The 20,099-nt window shown below is 36.0% G+C and overlaps 1 protein-coding gene across 9 annotated transcripts in view; it reads left to right on the top strand.

The window, feature by feature from the left end:
- ppp4r4 (protein phosphatase 4 regulatory subunit 4) overlaps positions 1-20,099 on the top strand; it is a 118,151-nt gene that overhangs the window by 89,798 nt on the left and 8,254 nt on the right. For 6 of the 9 annotated variants that reach the window (XR_004413159.1, XR_004413158.1, XM_033027709.1 and 3 more), the window contains 10 exons: positions 989-1,108; positions 3,548-3,625; positions 5,165-5,248; positions 6,951-7,130; positions 7,988-8,093; positions 11,627-11,774; positions 13,776-13,920; positions 15,686-15,727; positions 15,835-15,909; positions 17,737-17,788. Coding sequence is in view for 6 of the 9 variants with exons in the window: in XM_033027709.1 (XP_032883600.1) it covers positions 989-1,108; positions 3,548-3,625; positions 5,165-5,248; positions 6,951-7,130; positions 7,988-8,093; positions 11,627-11,774; positions 13,776-13,920; positions 15,686-15,727; positions 15,835-15,909; positions 17,737-17,788 (1,030 nt within the window). In the remaining 3 variants the exon portion in view is untranslated. Of the gene's footprint in view, positions 1-988; positions 1,109-3,547; positions 3,626-5,164; positions 5,249-6,950; positions 7,131-7,987; positions 8,094-11,626; positions 11,775-13,775; positions 13,921-15,685; positions 15,728-15,834; positions 15,910-17,736; positions 17,789-18,159; positions 18,195-20,099 lie in introns of all 9 variants that reach the window. The other 3 variants (XR_004413160.1, XM_033027710.1, XM_033027712.1) reach the window with 3 other exon arrangements.

Genomic DNA, 20,099 nt, shown 5'->3' with positions numbered 1-20,099 from the left:
GAAATTAAGATTGTGAAGAAAGAAACATTTGCATAGACATAAGACCAAAAATTCAACCAGATCAAATATTAAATACAAATTAGGATGGGAAGACGAACACTGCATAATGGTGACTGAATATGTTCTGATAGGATTACATCTCTACTTCAGTTTGAAGAAACGTATTCTCAATTTTTCTCCCCATGTGCAACCACAATGACTCACACTTATGTACCTTTAAATATACTTTTGGCACATCTTAAACAAAAATAAATGGCAAATCAAAGGAGTGAGGAGAGTAAGTACGATCAACACTTTGTTAACAATATGGTGCAGGGAGGGTTTCCATGGAGAAAGAAGGTAAGTAGGTATTCTCAATGGTTCTTTTATTATGTGTACTAAGGTACAGTGAAATTCTTCTTTTGCATACAGATCACTAAGATTATTGTGGAGGAAGGAACTGCAGATGCTGGTTTAAACTGAAGATAGACACAAATGTTGGAGTAACTTGGCGGGACAGGCAGCATCTCTGAAGAGAAGGAATGGGCGATGTTTCAGGTCGAGACCCTTCTTCATACTCTAGTCTGAAGAATGTCTCGACCCGAAACATCACCCATTCATTCTCTCCAGCGATGCTGCCTGTCCCACTGAGTTATTCCAGCATTTTGTGACTATCTTCACTGAGATTATTGTCATACATGACTACAATCCCCGATTAAGTACCGAATGCATAGAAATAACTCATGGGGTCCATATGCAATAACCACCAGAGTTCTGTTCCCTGGTTTGCTCCCAACATTGACTGAAGGGGGAGTATGGTGAAAAGCCAGTCAAGGCAACAAAGCTTTTTTTTGAGATTTGAATGTTACTCCTTAGCTGTAAGAGGAGATAGAGAAAATGCATCAGTGTTTCACAGGGACAAATGAATAAAATGAATTCATTTATTTTTGAATTCCTGAATTGGCTATAGTTGTTTATACTTAAACTTAATTTGTCTTTTCCCACACAGGCCATGATACTTTTTGTGAATCCTCAATGTTTCTACACTGAACTTTATCCCATTTTTTCAACCCTCTGTCATGACCCTGAAACTCTTGTCCGAAGAACGGTTGCCACTGGCTTCCATGAAGTAAGTGTGTTATGTGACGTCGTAGTTAATATTTGTAGTTACAGTTAAGTACTATCTGAAACAATTGTAAGTATTTTAGCCAAAGTTTAAAAACAGACAATTGACTCCATAACAGGGACATGTAACATAGGCTTTAAGGCTCGGGTCCAGTTACTGAAAGCTCCTTGTGTCATGTTCAGATGATCAGAACCAACTATGACATCTGGAGGGTAGACACAAAATGCTGGAGTAACTCAACGGGACAGGCAGCATCTCTGGAGAGAAGGAATGGGTGACGTTTCGGGTCGAGACCCCTCTTCAGACTGGAGAATTTAAACTAAACTAATGAAATAAATATGGAATGAAAATGTTGCTATCAAAAATGGTAACCATGAAACTACCACTGTCATTAAAACCCATTGATTCACTTTTATCCTTTTGGAAATAAAACTTCCACCTGGTCTAACTGTGGCTCCAGACCAATATAGTTGATGATTAAATTCCCCTCTAAAATGACCAAGAAAACCAATTGGTTTGGGGCCATTCAGGAAGAGACAATTTGTGTCCACATTCTATGAATGAAGAAACAGAAAATTATTAACATGCAAATGTTGAAAATAGTGTTCCAGCCTATATTTGAATAGCCTGTTGACACAACATCATGACACAAACATGAATAATGGCTTCTGCACAGCCATTGTACAATTCATGCATGCCAACCATATTGGATCTGCAAGTGAATGAAAAACATGCAAACAAAAAGAGAGAAGAAAATTATTGGAACATACCAAGAATCTACATTATTTCTTGTTGCTTCCCCATATACAGAATTATACTTGGGGAGTGCTTTATTTATTTAAATCTATTTTAGATTGATTAGTGATAGCAGTGCTTCATTGCTGTACTTGTGGTTTTCTAAGAGATTTTTTTTTCTGAATATGACACAGACTTGGAATTTTCAATTTCTTCCTTGTGTATTGCATAATACCTGGTACAAATCAAAGTCCTCAAATTGGACAGAAATGAGGAACGATTGTTTCACATAAATGTCCAATGCACAATTACTTCCAACTTCAGTTCATAATTGTTCCAATAATAGTTACCTTTTAAATCTACAAAACCTAGCTTGTGTTCAGAACAAAAAAAAATATTGCTCAAAGTTAAAACTTTATGCTTCAAAAATGAGACTCCTCTGGAAATGTCATGGTAATTATATAATATGCTTAGCATGAAAGACACAGAACATCTGACTAATTGAATTAGTAGAATTCCCTTTTTGATCTCTATAATACTGCTGATTTATTGGTGTAGATCTTTCCATCTCGATATCATAAAACTTAAAAAAAAAAAAAAATTCCCATTATGATTTTAGGCAGTGTCCTCATGAGGTTCATTCCAAAATTTAGCCAAATCCAGTTCACTTGTGTCATGTCAAAACACAGCTGACTGTGTAGGAACTGCAGATGCTCGTTTACACCGAAGATAGACACAAAATACTAGAGTAACTCAGTGGGACAGGCAGCATCTCTGGATAGAAGGAATAGGTGAAGTTTTGGATTGAGACCCTTCTTCAGACTAAGAGTCAGGCACAGAGATAAGGAGGTGTAAGGTGTGAAAACGAGATGAAGTTCAAGGAAAATGTAGAATAGATCATTGTTGGCTATGACAACAAAGCAAACAGAGATAAAATGTAAGGTACACAAAATTGCTGGGGAAACTCAGCGGGTGCAGCAGCATCTATGGAACGAAGGAAATAGGCGACGTTTCGGGCCGAAACCCTTCTTCAGACATAAACCCTTCTTCAGAGATAAAATGTAATCCAGGGGACAGTCAGAGTGGTTGGAGAACTGTAAAAGGGGAGGGATGGGAAGCAAAGGTTACTTGAAGTTAGAGAAGTCAATATTCATACCGCTGGGGTGTAAGCTGCCCAAGCGAAATATGAGGTGCAGGAGGAACAGTTTGGGCAGCATAAACCCCAGCGGTATGAATATTGACTTCTCTAACTATGACCACTTAAGATGATGGAAGGTAAATGCATGAAAGAAAAAAATTTAAGGGGTAAAATATTTAAATCATTGGAGGTACATTTATCTTACATTGTCTGAATAGATTTCATGTGTGGAAATTTGTTTGATTATAGATTGCAGAGACAAGGAGTTGCAACGCAAAAATGTGGATTTTGGCAGATTTGCCACATTACATTTTATGTTAGAAAACCTTTATTATTTACTAATATTGAATGCTTGAAGTAGAATTTGGAGAAACCTAAAATGTATGGAATATTTTCTGTTCTAAGCAAGACATATATGATGAAACCGTTTGAATCTTTTGTTAGGCTATCCTGAAATATGTTTGTAGTTCTCGGAGCAATATTATTTTATGAGTGATCAGTTCAATTATTGCTAGATTATAATGTTCTTCAAATGCATCCATAAAATGTTGTGCATTTTACTCCCATAGGTCATTAAACTGCTAGGCTCCAGTGTTCACTTGGTTCACAAAGAACTGATTGTGCTGTTACAAGATGAATCATTAGAGGTAAGGTAAAAAAAAATTGCCACCACGCTTTCATTACGAATTATTTCCCAATTTTGTGGATTTTTGGCTTTTGAATAAAAGTCTTCAAAATTTGTCTTTTTTTTTGAAGAATGTACATTTTTCTACCAATTCTGCAGATACTCATTGATTTGTGGCCATCATTGGACAAATATATTTGCCTGTCATTACTGTCTCCCGGCAATATTTAAAATCTTTGTTTTGTGCAATAGAATTTTCCTCGGTGCTAAATTTTCCATAATTATATCACATTATTTAAAATTTGCTCCATATTTAATACAAAAACAAAGGGGAAAAAAACAGGAAGTTTAATTCTAAAAGGGTATTTCAAAATTCCCACAGTGCTTTATACCCAATGATATTTGGAGGTGTAAAAAAATAAATAAAAATAAATAAATAAAAAATAAATAAATAAATAGATAAATAGATAAATTAATAAATTGGATAGGCATATGGATGAGAAGGGAATGGAGGGTTATGGTACGAGTGCAGGCAGGTGGGACTAAGGGGAAATAATTGTTCGGCACGGACTTGTAGGGCCGAGATGGCCTGTTTCCGTGCTGTAATTGTTATATGGCTATATGGTGTAGTCACTGTTTTAGTATAGATGCAACAAACTTAGCTGCAGCAACTTAGCTACAGCACTGTCACTATAAAATGTGTGATAACACAACATCATTGGCTGGCTATCAAGGAAACTTGTATCGCAAATTTAAAAGTCATGCAGAATACTTAACTTGTTGAGTCAAGTCTTGGGCTGCAGGTACAAAATCATAGCTACAGTAACAGTACAAAATGTAACAGCTTTTAAAGCATTTGTTATACTTGAAAAAGATTCTGCAGCAGTGAATTATTTTTCTTGTAATTACAACTCTGAAATGTCAAGTAGTTTCCCTCAGCTGTGAAACTTACTTCCCAAAGGTGGCATCACTTTCCATATGGATATCTCAAAGTCTATGAAAACCATCTTGCTCCATCTCCAGATCAAATTGGCTCCTGGTTGATTCTCCATAAATTTTTGTTTGTTTAACATTTTTCTACATGTATCTTCTTCCACATGATATGTTAATTGTTTAGGAAATGCCTTCCCTGTTCACAATTTTAGAGTTTATATTTAATCCATATTGACAGATTTGGTATTTATTATAGATAATAAATTTCTCCCTTGTGCTACAGAATCTTTGGAGTCTGTAATATGCTGGAATATTTTTTATAAAAAGGACGTGTAGTCCATGAAGGATTATTAATACATGGAAATGAATAATAGTTCTAATTGAAAGGTGTTAAACAATCAGCTGTCCACTTCAAGCAGTTCATTAAATATGTGATTTGCAATGTAATCCTTTTTTAAACAATGATGACTGCTACTCTTAAAAAAGAGCAATCTTCTCTGGTAATATGTATGCCAGTACTGCTCACCAAGTGCAAAACAATGCATTATTGTTTTCATAATTACTTTTGTTCACTTCCTGATGTGGTTATGCTGTTTAAGAGCATGGTTCATTATTTTGCTAAATCTAGGTATTGGATGCCCTGCTAGATCACCTTCCTGAAATTCTAAGATTTGTTATTGCAGGAGGAGACCAGGTGGGAACAGAGAACAAGGTAAACAAACCCACATTTGTCATTCATTAGAAATGTAATTATTCAAAATCTTTGTCACGAGAATACCTTTTCTGCAACCACCTGTATAGTGCTATCAAACGTGAGGGCTCTCATTTAGATCATTGACTTGTGTGTTATTGACACAAATGACAGGGCTAAAGTATTTTAAAGGATGTTAAAAGGAGAAAATAAAGTAGAAAAGCTGGAGAGGTATGAGATGGGAATTGTAGCCTTGACTGCTAAAGGTATGGTCATCCATAGTAGAACAATTGAAATGGACAATGGTGAAGAGGACAGAATTGGAAAATCCTGAATTTCTCACATCTGTAGGCAGGGGAATGTACAGCTAATGATGATCAAGGCCATCGGAGGGATTTGTAAATAACTTGAGAACAGGAATTTGGAATTGTACTGTGGTACTATTTCCACCAACCTCAGCAAGGCAAGACTCCAGTACCCCTGTCCTTCTCCTTCACCCTTATTCAAAATATGCACAACCACATTGTGTTCTGATGCGTGAGGCTCTTTCCACTCCCTTCAACACTGATCATACCTTTAGAGTCCCATAATTCCCATGTATCAGGATAAAGTATATCAACATTATCAATATTCTTATTCTGTTTCTGGCTGTTGTCATAGAGAGTGATGAATTAATTGGCTGGGGAGCAAACTTAGTGGCAGGGGCAGAAAACACCCTCCTTAGATATCCCTATATTTAAAAAATATATACTATGATACTGGATGTGAAAACCAGCATTGTGACATTTAGAATTGGGAGAGGACTCGAGTGATGGCAATGCTGACAGTGCACGTGGAAAATGGATTGTAGATGATGACACTGAAATTCTTGGACACGAGGTTTATTTATGGAATTGATTTAAATTTGTATTTGCATCACAAATTTCGGTATTTCCCTTTCTGCACTATAAGACCCGGGAAGGTCTAATAGAAAAACTGTTAATTTTTATTTTTTTTCCATTTATTTTTAAAAAAAACATATTTTATTTATTAGAAGTACAGTAAGTTACAGTAGTACAAGCCACATATATCTTATTACATTTATTGTACCCCTTCATTTTTTAAGCTTTAAGGAAAGATAGAAATAAAGTAAGTAAAGAAAGTGAGAGAGTCGTGTTAGTGTGAAAGAGTGATCAAAAAGAAGAAAAACTGTTAATTGAACGATAACTATCAGATGTTCCTTGCTGTTGTTATAGTAAAAGACTATGATAAATGGGTAATTGATTTTTTTTCAATAATATTTTCAATTCTTCACCTAATCCAAATAATTAGCCATGAGTCTCAAAACTCTCATTACTATCAGGATGGACAATTATCACTGTTTCATTAGAAGCTAAATGCCTCACTAACAAGAAGCAGTTCTTTGCAACAACATGATCATGTTAATTCATAACAAGAAACTGTGTAAAAAACGCAACAGGCACGAGTTATTTCATCAAGGGAACCTATTGAACCCATGAAAATGTTCATGATAATTTAGCTCGTGTTTGAAATTCGGTTCATCTTGTGTGAAATAACTTGATTGTAGGGGTAAAGCAAATGTAGCAAATTACTCTAGTTTTAAGTATAATTTTTACATGTTTGGCTGTGTAAAGTATTTATTTGCCTAATTTTATACATAGACATTTGGAAAGATAACCACAATGTCCAAGATTTTATTTTTAATTGGAAATTTTGTTGTCAGGTACATATTCCTGATCTGATTCCAGCTCTCTCAATGGCTGAACAAAGAGCTGCCACCTCTTTAAAATGGAGAATACATGAGAAGCTATTGTTGACGTTTGCCTGTCTACCACAAGTCATTTCAAGTGATCAGATATACTACAAGTTTTTGCCCATAATGTTTAGAATAATGACGACAAATGTAAGATATATCTTTAGTGCAATTTCTACTAATTTAGTTTATTTCTAAAGTTTGCAAATGCATCCACAATTATAGAGCATTCGTGTAAAACATGTAGTCATTTCTGCATACTCCAAGTTATCTGCAGCTTTCAAGTTAATTATATAACAAACTAACAGATCATTCTGCTAATCTATTCTGACATTATATTTATTTTAAGGTTGTCTCTCAAAGAGTATCCTTGATCCTGCTATGTAATTATTAAGGGGGCCGAATCCAGTGCAACATGTTCATATTTTGCAAATGCTTACGGATTTATTACAACCTGTCATTTTGTTGATTTTTAAATATATTTCAAATATCTAGTTCAAACCATTTCAAATTCACAATTTCATTTTCTAAGTCTGGACTCCACCACTAAGGAGTTGTTTCTGTAGTGTGGAATAAGAAAATAGAATAACTCAATTTCTTCCATTAATGTCTATAATATTTACTATTATTTTTAAACTTAAAGATGCCAGGCTCGCCCAGTAAAAAAATAATTATAATTTCTAATGTCGTAAGTTAACTTTTAAAGTTCAGGTGTTCTGATAAATCTTTTGGTTTAGGAATAGATCATAACACACACGTCTGTCAGCCTTTAATTTGAAATTTGCATGTGTTAATTGGGGTATTTTGTTAATATACTGTTGGATACTTTGCTTATATTAATTCATGGAGAGCTCTTCATTTCATTTGTAGCAAGTAGAACTTTAAAAATATAATTTATCATATCTATGTGCAGTATTATTGATGTCTACAGATTTTTACATGACCATTTTGAAGGAAATGCTAATTCTGATAACACTAAAGTTCAGGTTGGGATTATTATCATCTAGAATGTCCTTCCAGTCCAAAGAGCCTCAGCCAGAACCCTCTGTGTATTTGTTCGGTACAACCGTAAACAGGAGCAAAGACAGGAAATATGCAGTAAAATCATTGAGCGTAAGTATACTATCAAAAGTGAATACAATAAAATAACTTAATAGTTACTTAAATTGTTCCTCCAAAATTGAGATGACTGACTTCACCGTGATCGAAACAAACTCTGAAATTTTATTTTTCCGGTACACCTTTCACAATAAGGAATAAAATCTACAGAACCTGCATTTATATATTTATTGCCTTTTGTGACTTTGAGATATTCTGTAGTGTTTTACAGGCAATTAAGGACGTTTAGCCTGTAGCAAATTTTGCAGGAAGCACAGCAGCCAATTTTCTGCACAGCACAGTGCAATAAATTGAAGTGAGAAAATGACTTAGAATCTTTTGTTGTTAATTGAAAGATAGTGATTGTCCAAGACCCCATCCTCTTCTTTGCTTGCCACGGTCTTTTGTGTCCACCTAAAAGTTATCAAGTAACGGGTGGAGTGCCTAACACTAAAATCCTGAAGCACTTTTGAATTAAAGCCCCAATGTTTAGTTCTAAAAATGTCATTTTCAGGTCTGCATACTGAATTTCCAAGTCATTTTCAGCTAAGCTGCAGAGAGGGGGTTAAAGTGGAGATAGCAGATCAAACACTTTTCAGATGTACTCATGGTTATTGAACAAAAACTTGCAGTATTAGTCCTGACACCTGGAATGACATAACCATTGATAAGCTAAACGATCTGTTAGAATACTAGAATAAATTTCAATCTTAGATGCTACATTTGGCAGTTAATTACCTGGCATGAAGACAATTTTACTGCTATTACGTTTGAGCCACTGTGCGATTCAACCTAATTACCCAGAACTAAATGCCTGTTATGTTGGATGACAAATATCATCTATTTTAGCTATTGTTGTCGTATATGTTGGGAGAGTTATTATTGTACTATTGTTGTGGTGTTCCGTCCAGTATTCAATGTTCGGTGCATTGAAAAGTATGCCATTTCCCTTGCCCTTCCCCTTCCTCAATTCTTTGAAAAGAAATTGTTTATAACACTAGTTCTTAGAATAGCAATACCGTCCAGAACTGATAATTTCTCATTTAATCAGCCCTATTTTTATCCTGTTATTTCAGGAATAATAGGTTCCCTGTCAATTCCAACTGCTTCCTATCGTTCTTTATTAGTTAATGTTTTTACATGCTCATTTGAATACTCTGTGAATTAATACAACTATCACTCAACCAAAAAAAATACTATATTAATCCATATAATTCTTCCATCTCCATTGTGTTTGATTTTCTAGTTTTCTGTTTTAAATTTTGCTCTCACACATTTGAATACTTCTTGGAATTTTTGTTTAACTTCCTGTTTCCACATCCATTTCCTGCTATTCTTCTGTTCATTCTTGCCAAGCAATTAATTTATGGTTGATGTGGGTCTAACTCTGTACATCCACTTTTGTCCCATAATCCAAATATATTTGGTTCGCAAAGGCATATTAATCTCCATTGTTTCTGTTTGTGGAAGAATGGTCCAAATCTCTATCACCCACTGCATGTAGAATTGTGTCCAAAATTCAACTTAGAATATGCCCCTTAGATTTACACTTAACAATCAACAAAAATAATTACTCTATATCAACTCTATTAGTTCTCCTTAATTTGATCAGATTAACTCTCAACTTTCTAAATCAAAGGGAACGCAATACCAATCTGTCTAATATTTTATGTGTAGGAAGGAACTGCAGATGCTGATTTACATCAACGATATACATAAAATTCAGGAGTAACTCAGTGGGATAGGCAACATCTCTGAACAGAAGGATCGGGTGACGTTTCGGGTCGAGATCCTTCTTCAGGCCCGAAACATCACCGATTCCTTCTCTACACGGTTCCTTCCTACACATATGTAAACATAGTATTCTGTAAATACCATGATAAACAACACCAAAAAGTTCTGTATATATTTTTAAAAAACAATAATAATGCAAAGATAAAAGCAATGTCCTCGTCTATGTCGTTTTGAGCTTTTTTGAAGGTTGCAGTGTTGTATAACCTGATGGTTGTTGGGAAGACGTTGCTCCTGAACCTGGCCATTACAGTTTTCAGGCTCCTATACCTTCTTCCCAATGGCAGGAGTAAAATGAGAGCGTGGTCAGGGTGGTGTGGGTCTCAGATTATGCTGGCTGAGTAGATCCTTCACCTAATCTTATGTGTGCGGGAACATTTTATTTATTTGATTTGTTCTTTATGTATGCACAATATGACTTTTACAAACAAGTTTAATCTCTTTGAAACAAAGAAAATAGTGTAAATTGGACATAATATTTCCCATGCAAGAGGTACGGCAAGATGATGATATATCATGGGTGTATTTATTGGTATACAGAATAATAGGAAATATCTACTACTACTTGGACAAAATTGAATGCAGTTTCACTATTTTTAAATTCCTTGTTCATGGCTTTTTATGCCATTTAATGAGTAAAGGCTTGAAAGGCGAATTGAGTTAAATTAGGATAAATGGAAGGTCTTGCATTTTGGAAGATCAAACGAGGGTAGATCAGTGAACGGTAGGGCCCTGGGAAGTGTTGTCAGAACAGAGGTTGTTGTGGGAACAATAACAACATTTGAAAGACATTTGGATAGGTACATGGATAAGAGAGGTTCTTGGGATATGGGTCAAATGCAGGAAAATCAGTCTAAGGTAGATGGATATCTTGGTCTGAAGTAAGGTCCCGACCAAAACGTCACCTATCCATGATCACCAGGGATCCTGCCTGAGCCGCTGAGTTACTCCAGTATTTTCTGTCTTTCTTGGATATTATGGTCGACAAGGACGAGTTGGGCTGAAGGACCTATTTCCATGCTGCATGACTCTATGGCTCTAATAGGCAGTTTGACTCTTTGTATTGAAAGCTTTTTTCACAGGCCAATATGTCCTCATCCATGAACTTTTGCCATGAAGATTGCTTTTGTTCGCTTGGAGTGAATAAACAGCCTGCGTAAAATATGATAGTTTAATTAACTTTTTATTATGTCTTGAGGTGATTTGGAAAATCTATTACTTGTTTTAATTGGGGGGTTTTTAAGAGCTGTAAAATTTTTGGTGAAATATGCTGCTGTAAACTTGGAAAATATACATATTAAAAAATTAACAAAAAAATGTTGCAGCTGCTCTTAGCGGGATGTATAAGACTCAAAAGATACAGGGTCCTTATGATTTTTCCTGGAAGGTGGAAGATTATTTTTATGAAGGCAGTTAAGAATTTATTTTCTGTCATACACCATCTATAAAAATTAGTCATGTTTAAGTTTTAAATGCAATATATATAATGGGAAAAGGCAGATTATCGGAATTGTACGCAATGTAAATTACATGGCGTTTTCTCTAACTGATAATTATTTAATCTGCTATATATTTGTAAAATGTTCTATCTTTATTGTAGATCTCTATCATGCAGTTTAAAAAAAAGACTATCCAGTTGTAATTCTTAATATTTTGAAATAGAAGCGGGTAATATGATTAAAAACCCAAAAAATGCTGCATTATTTTAAATAAAGCCTTTGTATTATTAATAACCCACTTTTATTTTTCTGGTCCAGAACTTGGTCAAGGAAAAAGTTGCTGGAATAGGCTAAGATTTCTTGACACCTGTGAATGTATTATGGATCTATTTTCAAAAGCATTCTTCTGCAAATATTTTTTCATGCCTACACTTGAACTTTCAAATGACCCTGTTCCAAATGTAAGGTGAGTAAAAAAAATTATTGTAATTTTTGGAAAACAGGAACATTTGTGGTATGCTGTGCTGTGCACTGTCACACACCCGTAACAATGTTAGCATTTCCACAGGCAACATCTGTTGATTTTCCCTTGCAACATCTGTTGATTTTCCCTTGCAACATCCCTGTGAATTTTTCGTCATTCACAGCTAATTTTTGAGAATGATAACTTTGAACATTAGCATTATTGGCACAAATATTTCACTCTGAGCAGCCACTGATATGATGAAAAACAGAATTTACAGTAATACCATTTAAGAAAACTGTTTCGGTAATTGCCTGCTTCTCCAGGATTAGCAAGTAGTAGCTGGATTAGGGTTTTTTTAGCTTAGTTTAGAGATACAGCGTAGAAACAGGCCCTTCGGCTCACCGAGTCTGTGCCGACCAGTGATCCCCATATATTAGCACTATTCTACACATATTAGGGACAATTTACAAATGCAAATTAACCAACAAACCTGTATGTCTCTGGAGTGTGGGAGCAAACTGGAGCACCCGGAGAAAATGCACGCAGGTCTCTGGGAGAATGTCCAAACTCCATACCGACAACACCTGTAGTCATGATCGAACGCGGGTCTCTGGAGCTGTAAGGCACCAACTCTACTGCTGTGCCACCGTGCCACCTGTTTAATTAGTAAAAAAACATAATTTCCATTCCTGCAACAATACAAAATCAATAACTTAATCGATCTCTTATTGGATTAAATATTAATGAAATTAAATGTGATTTCCAATCATTCTAAACAAAATGCGCTGACTATTGAAATATTTTGAAAACCCAGGCACACTTTAATTGTTAACCATGATATGTTAAAATATGTCCCTCTATTCTAAATTAGAATTTTATCAGCAGTACAATTTGACATCTGGAAAATATTACATTTTAATAAAAGTATAGGAAAAAATATTTAAAAGGCAAAGCATGTATTTTGACAGAAAAATGTACCACATAGTATTTAGAGACTGGAATACTCAAAAAGCCAAGACCCATACATTATTTTAGGGTGTTGTTAATAATTTTAGTTTTAGTTTAGTTTAGAGATGCAGTGCGGAAACAGGCCCTTCGGTCCATCGAGTCCGCACCGACCAGTGATCCCCGCACTATGAAGCCTCGGGTTTCTGGTGGGGTTGGGTATGTAGGACAAGGGTGAAGTCTTACATCTTCAACCCAGTGATCCATTGGGCAAGAGCTCCTTTTTCAGACAAATAACATAAATTTGAGTGATTTGTGTTGATATCACTAAGTGAGTTGCAGCAGAGCTTTGTGTAAATAGGGCTTCTTTCATTGACAATAACCTGGGTACTCTATTTCTAGCTAATGTAAATCCTTCTTGGGTGTAATACTCAATAATTTGATTTGATGACTGGTGGTTTAAGTATACTTTGGGGTTTTATGTACATCAGATAGCCGACTGTCCACCAACAATGTGTGTTAATTACAGATTTATGGGAGGCGAGGCTGTGAATGTCTTTATCACACTCATTTAGAAGCAGCATTCACCCGATGGAAATACAGTTGTAAAACTCTGCATACTTTAAAAAAATCCATTCTATGCTTTGACATATAATGATGGTAAATTATATCTCCGTAATTGCATGCCTGAATACTTGAGATGAAATTATCTGTTACATCTTTTTCATGAAAGTACCCTTCCACGGGTATTTCTTTAAACACCCAAGAACTTTTAATAATGCAATGGGCTGTAGATTTATCTGATCATTCCCTCCATCTAGCTTTCCATCTTTCATGCACATAAAATATTCAATCACGAATCTCAACACACAACACAACCTGTGAAAATGTTCATTTTTAATGATAATTTGTTATTAATTATTTTAATTGCAAGGCCCGTAAGATTTGTTTTTGTAGGTTTCAAAGGTTTGAAAGCTCTTCTTTTAAAATAGACTGATACTGTTGTTGGTGGAGTACTTTGACACATAACATATAGCTTTATAATTATTTTTACAGGATTAAATTCTGTTACATGTTGCCAAAATTGAAGTCTGCATTAAAGCTGCCAGCTGACAAACTCCTCCTGCAGCAACTAGACCTTTGCGTTAGGAAACTACTGTGTCAGGAAAAGGACAAAGATGTCACTGCTGTAGTGAGGGTTGTACGTTTGTTTCTTATATTTACAAAAAAACTAATTTTCTGCATTGGGTCTGGTATGGTAATTACAGTCAGTAACTTGATCTGTGTGTAAGAAGGAACTGCAGATGCTGGTTTAAACAGAAGTTAGACACAAAAAGCTGGAGTAACAGCGGGACAGGCAGCATCTCTGGAGAGAAGGAATGGGTGACGTTTTGGGTCGAGACCCTTCTTCAGACTGGTGTGTGATCTGTGTGACTGAATCATTGGTTCATTTGAAGGAAAGTGAATGTTATTTTGGAGCAACTCACCAGAGTTACTCTAGCACTTTCTGTACCACGCAAGATTTCGGCATCTGCAGTTCTTTGTGTGTCCGAATTTTATGTTTGTTTGCCCAAATACAAAAATAACATGTGTTAAAAATCAAAATATTTCATCAGGTTTAAGAAACCAGAAAAGAGGTTAGCGTGATTTTCATGATGTTACACCTTGAATATAATTACTGATTATCTCTCCTAGAAAGTTAAATCGATCAATTAAAAATGGAAGTATACATTTAAGAATGCTGAATTTCTTGCCCTGAAAGCAAATAATTATGTGTTTCTCGTGACTGGAAGATTTGTAAAATATTAAATTTAGTGTTAAATAATCAATCTTTTTCTCTTTTTCTTTGTTTATTTCTTTCCCTTTTGTCTTATTAATCGAGGACCTTTCTTTTTAACAAAAAGCCTTGTAACCTTGACCCATACTGATATCAGCATATGATTTTAGCATCTTTATGTACAAAGGTTGTAAGCATCTAATGTTGTATGCATTATTCAAATAATAGTGTGTTGATTACGTTAGATGTTTATATACTCAGAGCGTTATAAAGCATGGAAACAGGCCCTTCAACCCATGCCACAAGGTTTCATAGCTAAGGTAGTCCAATTTGCCTGCGTTTGGACCAACTCTCTGTAAACTATTCCTATCCTTGTACCTGTCTAGATTTGTATTAAATGTTATATTTATACCTGCCTCTACAGCTTCCTCTGCCAGCTTGTTCCATTTACATGCTATGCTCATGCTATTACACGCTAAGAAGAAATTGCCTCCTGGGTCCCTTTTAAATCTTTCCCCTCTCGCCTTAAACCAATACCCTCTAGTTCTGGACTTTTCTATCATGGGGAAAAGAAGGATGTGGCCATTCACCTTAACAATGCTGTCCATGATTTTCTGTATACCTCTGTAAAGTCACCATAGCCTCAAATACTCCAGAGCAAAATGCCCCAGCCTCTCTATATAAATGAATCCTGGTGAAGCTTTCAGGACCCTTTCCAGCTTAATGAAAACCTGCTTAAGGCAGGGCATCAGGATTGCATGCAATACACCATATGTAGTTTCACTAGCATCTTGTACAGATATAGCATAATATTCCAACTCCTATACTCAATATACTTACCGATGAAGACAAGAGTGGCAAGCCCCTTCTTCACCACCCTGTCTACAATGTTCTCCAAGGCCCAAGAGAAGGGAGATTTAGGGTCCACAAAATAATTTCCTTATCACAAATCAATCCATTAAAAACAAATCGATTTAAAGTATGCTGTCCATGATTTTTGTTTCTTGCCTATTTTGTTGATAAATGCAACTGATCACAAATGCAATCTCTGAAGAAATTTTTTTGTCAGGAATCTGTCATTTATCTGAAAGAAGCTATACCAACTGGAAGTTATAATGAGTGCATTTAAGAATTCATTTGATTTTTTGTGTGTACTTCCATCTAAATGATGTCAATTTTCCTCTTTTAGATCACGTTGGAATTAGATCGAATAGAAACTAGTGTGGATTGTGTGAGTTATCTTTTGCCGTTTTGTAACAAACCTGCAGTCAGTTGTTCATTAGAAAAGTTACATAATGCAGTTACTAGGTAAATAATATATGATTTATTTTTCCCAAGTTTCCAAAAAGATTACAAGAGAAAGATTTGCTTGATCATAAAAAGGAGAAGGAAGAAAATTTGCTTTTAGAAATGGTAATATCAGTATTATGCTGAAGCATTTATACTTTTTTGAAAGTGAGACTATATTGTGTTTTATGTAAACTGCGAATATCTCTGCAAATTCCCTTTACAGAGAAGTTAACGTGACCTGTTGAAAACAGGGAATTATAGACCAGTTAGCCTGACATCGGTGGTGGTGAAGATGCTGGAGTCAATTATAAAAGATGAAATAGCCGAACATTTGGATAGCAGTAACAGGATCGGTCCGAGTCAGCATGGATTTACGAAGGGGAAATCATGCTTGACTAATCTTCTGGAATTTTTTGAAGATGTAACTCGGAAAATGGACAAGGGAGAGTCAGTGGATGTAGTGTACCTGGACTTTCAGAAAGCATTTGATAAGGTCCCACATAGGAGATTAGTGGGCAAAATGAGGGCACATGGTATTGGGGGTAGAGTGCTGACATGGATAGAGAAGTGGTTGGCAGACAGGAAACAAAGAGTCGGGATTAACGGGTCCCTTTCAGAATGGCAGGCAGTGACTAGTGGGATACCGCAAGGCTCGGTGCTGGGACCGCAGCTATTTACAATATACATCAATGATTTGGATGAAGGGATTCAAAGTAACATTAGCAAATTTGCAGATGACACAAAGCTGGGTGGCAGTGTGAACTCAGGAGGATGCTATGAGAATGCAGGGTGACTTGGACAGGTTGGGGGAGTGGGCAGATGCATGGCAGATGAAGTTTAATACGGATAAATGTGAGGTTATCATCTTTGGTGGCAAAAACAGGAAGGCAGATTATTATCTGAATGGCATCAAGTTGGGAAAAGGGGAAGTACAACGGGATCTGGGGGTCCTTGTTCATCAGTCTATGAAAGTAAGCATGCAGGTACAGTAGGCAGTGAAGAAAGCGAATGGCATGTTGGCCTTTATAACAAGAGGAATCGAATATAGGAGCAAAGAGATCCTTCTGCAGTTGTACAGAGCCCTAGTGAGACCACACCTGGTGTATTGTGTGCAGTTTTGGTCCCCTAATTTGAGGAAGGACATTCTTGCTATTGAGGGAGTGCAGCGTAGGTTTACAAGGTTAATTCCCGGGATGGCGGGACTGTCATATGCTGAGAGAATGGAACAGCTGGACTTGTACACACTGGAGTTTGGAAGGATGAGAGGGATCTCATTGAAACATATAAGATTGTTAAGGGTTTGGACACGCTAGAGGCAGGAAACATGTTCCCGATGTTGGGGGAGTCCAGAACCAGGGGCCACAGTTTAAGAATAAGGAGTAAGCCATTTAGAACGGAGACGAGGAAACACTTTTTCTCACAGAGAGTTGTGAGTCTGTGGAATTCTCTGCCTCAGAGGGCGGTGGAGGCAGGTTCTCTGGATGCTTTCAAGAGAGAGCTGGATAGGGCTCATAAAAATAGCGGAGTCAGGGGACATGGGGAGAAGGCAGGAACGGGGTACTGATTGTGGATGATCAGCCATGATCACATTCAATAGCGGTGCTGGCTTGAAGGGCCGAATGGCCTACTCCTGCACCCATTGTCTTTTGTCTATTGTTAATGTGTACCTTTGCTGCAATTAGGTTAAAGTATGCTGCCTCTGTTGTGTGGAATGCTTTTGTTTATATGTGAACCATTTGAGTATTTTTGAAAATATATTAAAAGGCTGTTCAATTACTTTAGCGATGAGAGAATAATTCAGCAAAATGAATTTTGCTAAGATATTGACCCTATTAAAGAAATGCTTTTTTCTCATACCGTGCTTCATATTCTTCCGTGAAAATGATTACTGCATTTTTTTTTGCATTTTTAAAACTTAAATAAAATGTCATCCAATACTTTGCTCAACAGGAAGACATTGAAAAACGGGGAGAAAGCAAGTTACTGAATGAAAAGAAATCGGGTGAGTTTTCTCTTGTTCTAATTTAACTTAACAGTTTGATGTTGAACACAATTATTTCCTGCAAATATATTACTTTTTGGAAAGCAAGTTTTATGACGACCTGAATACAATTAGATCACAATGTTCTAAAATTGAATTATAGGCTTTCTGATTGGCATTTGTAAACTTCACCTCTGTCTGGAAGCCTCTCTGTGAAGTTAATTGAGGTGATAGTAAAAGTAAACAAAAGAAAGCAGTTTTTTTTTAACAGTAAATAAAATGTAAAAAAACTGCATGAAATCTGAAATAAAAACAGAAAATGCTGGAAACACTCAAAAGGTCAGACAACATCCCACGCTGACCTATTTGTCTCCTGTCTGTTCATGTTGTAGACTTCTGGACTCAATATCAAATTCAGCAATTTCAGGTAACACTTTTTCTCAGTTTGTATCAGGACTAACTAGTTCTGTTGTAGGTTATCTGTCTGTAATGTTGGCTCAGCATGGCCTGACCTTTTCTACAGCTCTGCATTTTGCCTCATTTCTGTGCCTTTCTGTTTTCTATTTCTCTAACAATCCTCAGTAACCTTTCAACAAAATAGATTCATATTCAGCTTGTCTCCATGGCACCCCAACCTTGCCCTCTTAGGAATAGTCCCTTTTCCTTTGCCTGCTCTATCTGGAACTTAAAAATGACTTTTTTTGTGTTTTCCCTAATTCTGCCAAAATGCTCTCAACACCAAACTTTACTTTGTTTTTCTTTCTACAAGTACTACCCAAACTGTTGAATGTTAAAGCATTTTCTGTTTTTATTTACAGTATAATCTTTACATGCCATATGATAATTCTCTCTCATATTATAATACTTTTCATGAATCTTAATCATTCTTCAAACATTATCAATTTCGCTAATGCATTGACCCAGAATTTCCTGGAAAGTTTTGGTACAATTGTGGCGTTGTACCTTTTTACTTAGAATTTGCGTTAACAGATTTTAAACAAAAACATTACTTTTCAACAATTTTCTGACTGTTAATAGCCAATTATTAGATACAATCACAGAAGATCTTTTGTTGACTTCTACCACCAGCAAGTATTGTTTCTAGGTATTTTTATGAAGTTACGGTGACATTGATTTTTGTCCAAAAACTGTTGTGCTTAAAGTCATTTGGTATTGCAGCAATGCCATTTCTGGACTCCATTAGGTGTATTGTGTGCATTTCTGGTTGCCCAATTACAGGAACGATGTGGTGACTTTTGAGTGGGTGCAGATTTATCAGAATGCTGCCTGTGTTAGAGTGTATTAGCTATAAGGAGAGTTTAGACAAACATAATTATTTTCTCTGTTACATCAAAGTCTGAGGAGAAACCTGATAGAAGTAGATAAAATTATGAAAAGCAGAAATAGGGTAGATAATCAGAATCTTTTCCCCAGGGTGGAAATGTTAAAGCCTAGAGGGCATAGTTTTAAGGTGAGAGGGGAAAAGTGTTTTACACAGAGTGTGTGGATGCCTGGACCACTCTGCCAGGGGAGTCGTGAAAGCAGATGCAATAGTGACATTTAGGAGGCTTTTAGACAGGCACATGGACATGCATGTAATAAGGGAAATGGATCATTTGCTGCCCACTTTACCAAAAGGCATTTTTGTTTTAATGTTCATTTTAGTGTGCATATTGAAGGAGTAACTTAACAGACTGTTGTTACCCTTTAAATCTGTCCATATTACTTACAATGCTTACTTTGTCTAACTTTTTCTTTGGGGAATTATTATATGTTACACAACAATAGTTTAAAAAACATGCTGAACCACAAAACAAAACCTCAATTAGATGTATATCAAAAGTTCTATAAGCTACAGTGCCCTCCACAACGTTTGGGACAAAGACCCATCATTTATTTATTTGCGTCTGTATTCCACAATTTGAGATTTGTAATAGAAAAAATCACAGAATTAAAGTGCACATTGTCAGATTTTATTAAGAGCCATTTTTATACATTTTGGTTTCACCATGTAGAAATTACAGCAGTGTTTATACATAGTCCCCCCCATTTCAGGGCACCATCATTTTGTTTTTTGTAATTGCTCAGGTGTGTTTAATTGCCTCCTTAATGCAGGTAAAAGAGAGCTCTCAGCACCTAGTCTTACCTCCAGTCTTTCCATCACCTTTGGAAACTTTTATTGCTGTTTCTCAAGATGAGGACCAAAGTTATGCCAATGAAAGTCAAATAAGCCATTATGAGACTGAGAAACAAGAGTAAAATTGTTAGAGACATCAGCCAAACCTTAAGCTTACCAAAATCAACTGTTTGGAACATCATTAAGAAGAAAGAG

Source organism: Amblyraja radiata, chromosome 9, assembly GCF_010909765.2.
Source record: "Amblyraja radiata isolate CabotCenter1 chromosome 9, sAmbRad1.1.pri, whole genome shotgun sequence".
Taxonomy (NCBI): Eukaryota; Metazoa; Chordata; class Chondrichthyes; order Rajiformes; family Rajidae; genus Amblyraja; species Amblyraja radiata.
This window is presented reverse-complemented; position numbering and strand designations above follow the sequence as displayed.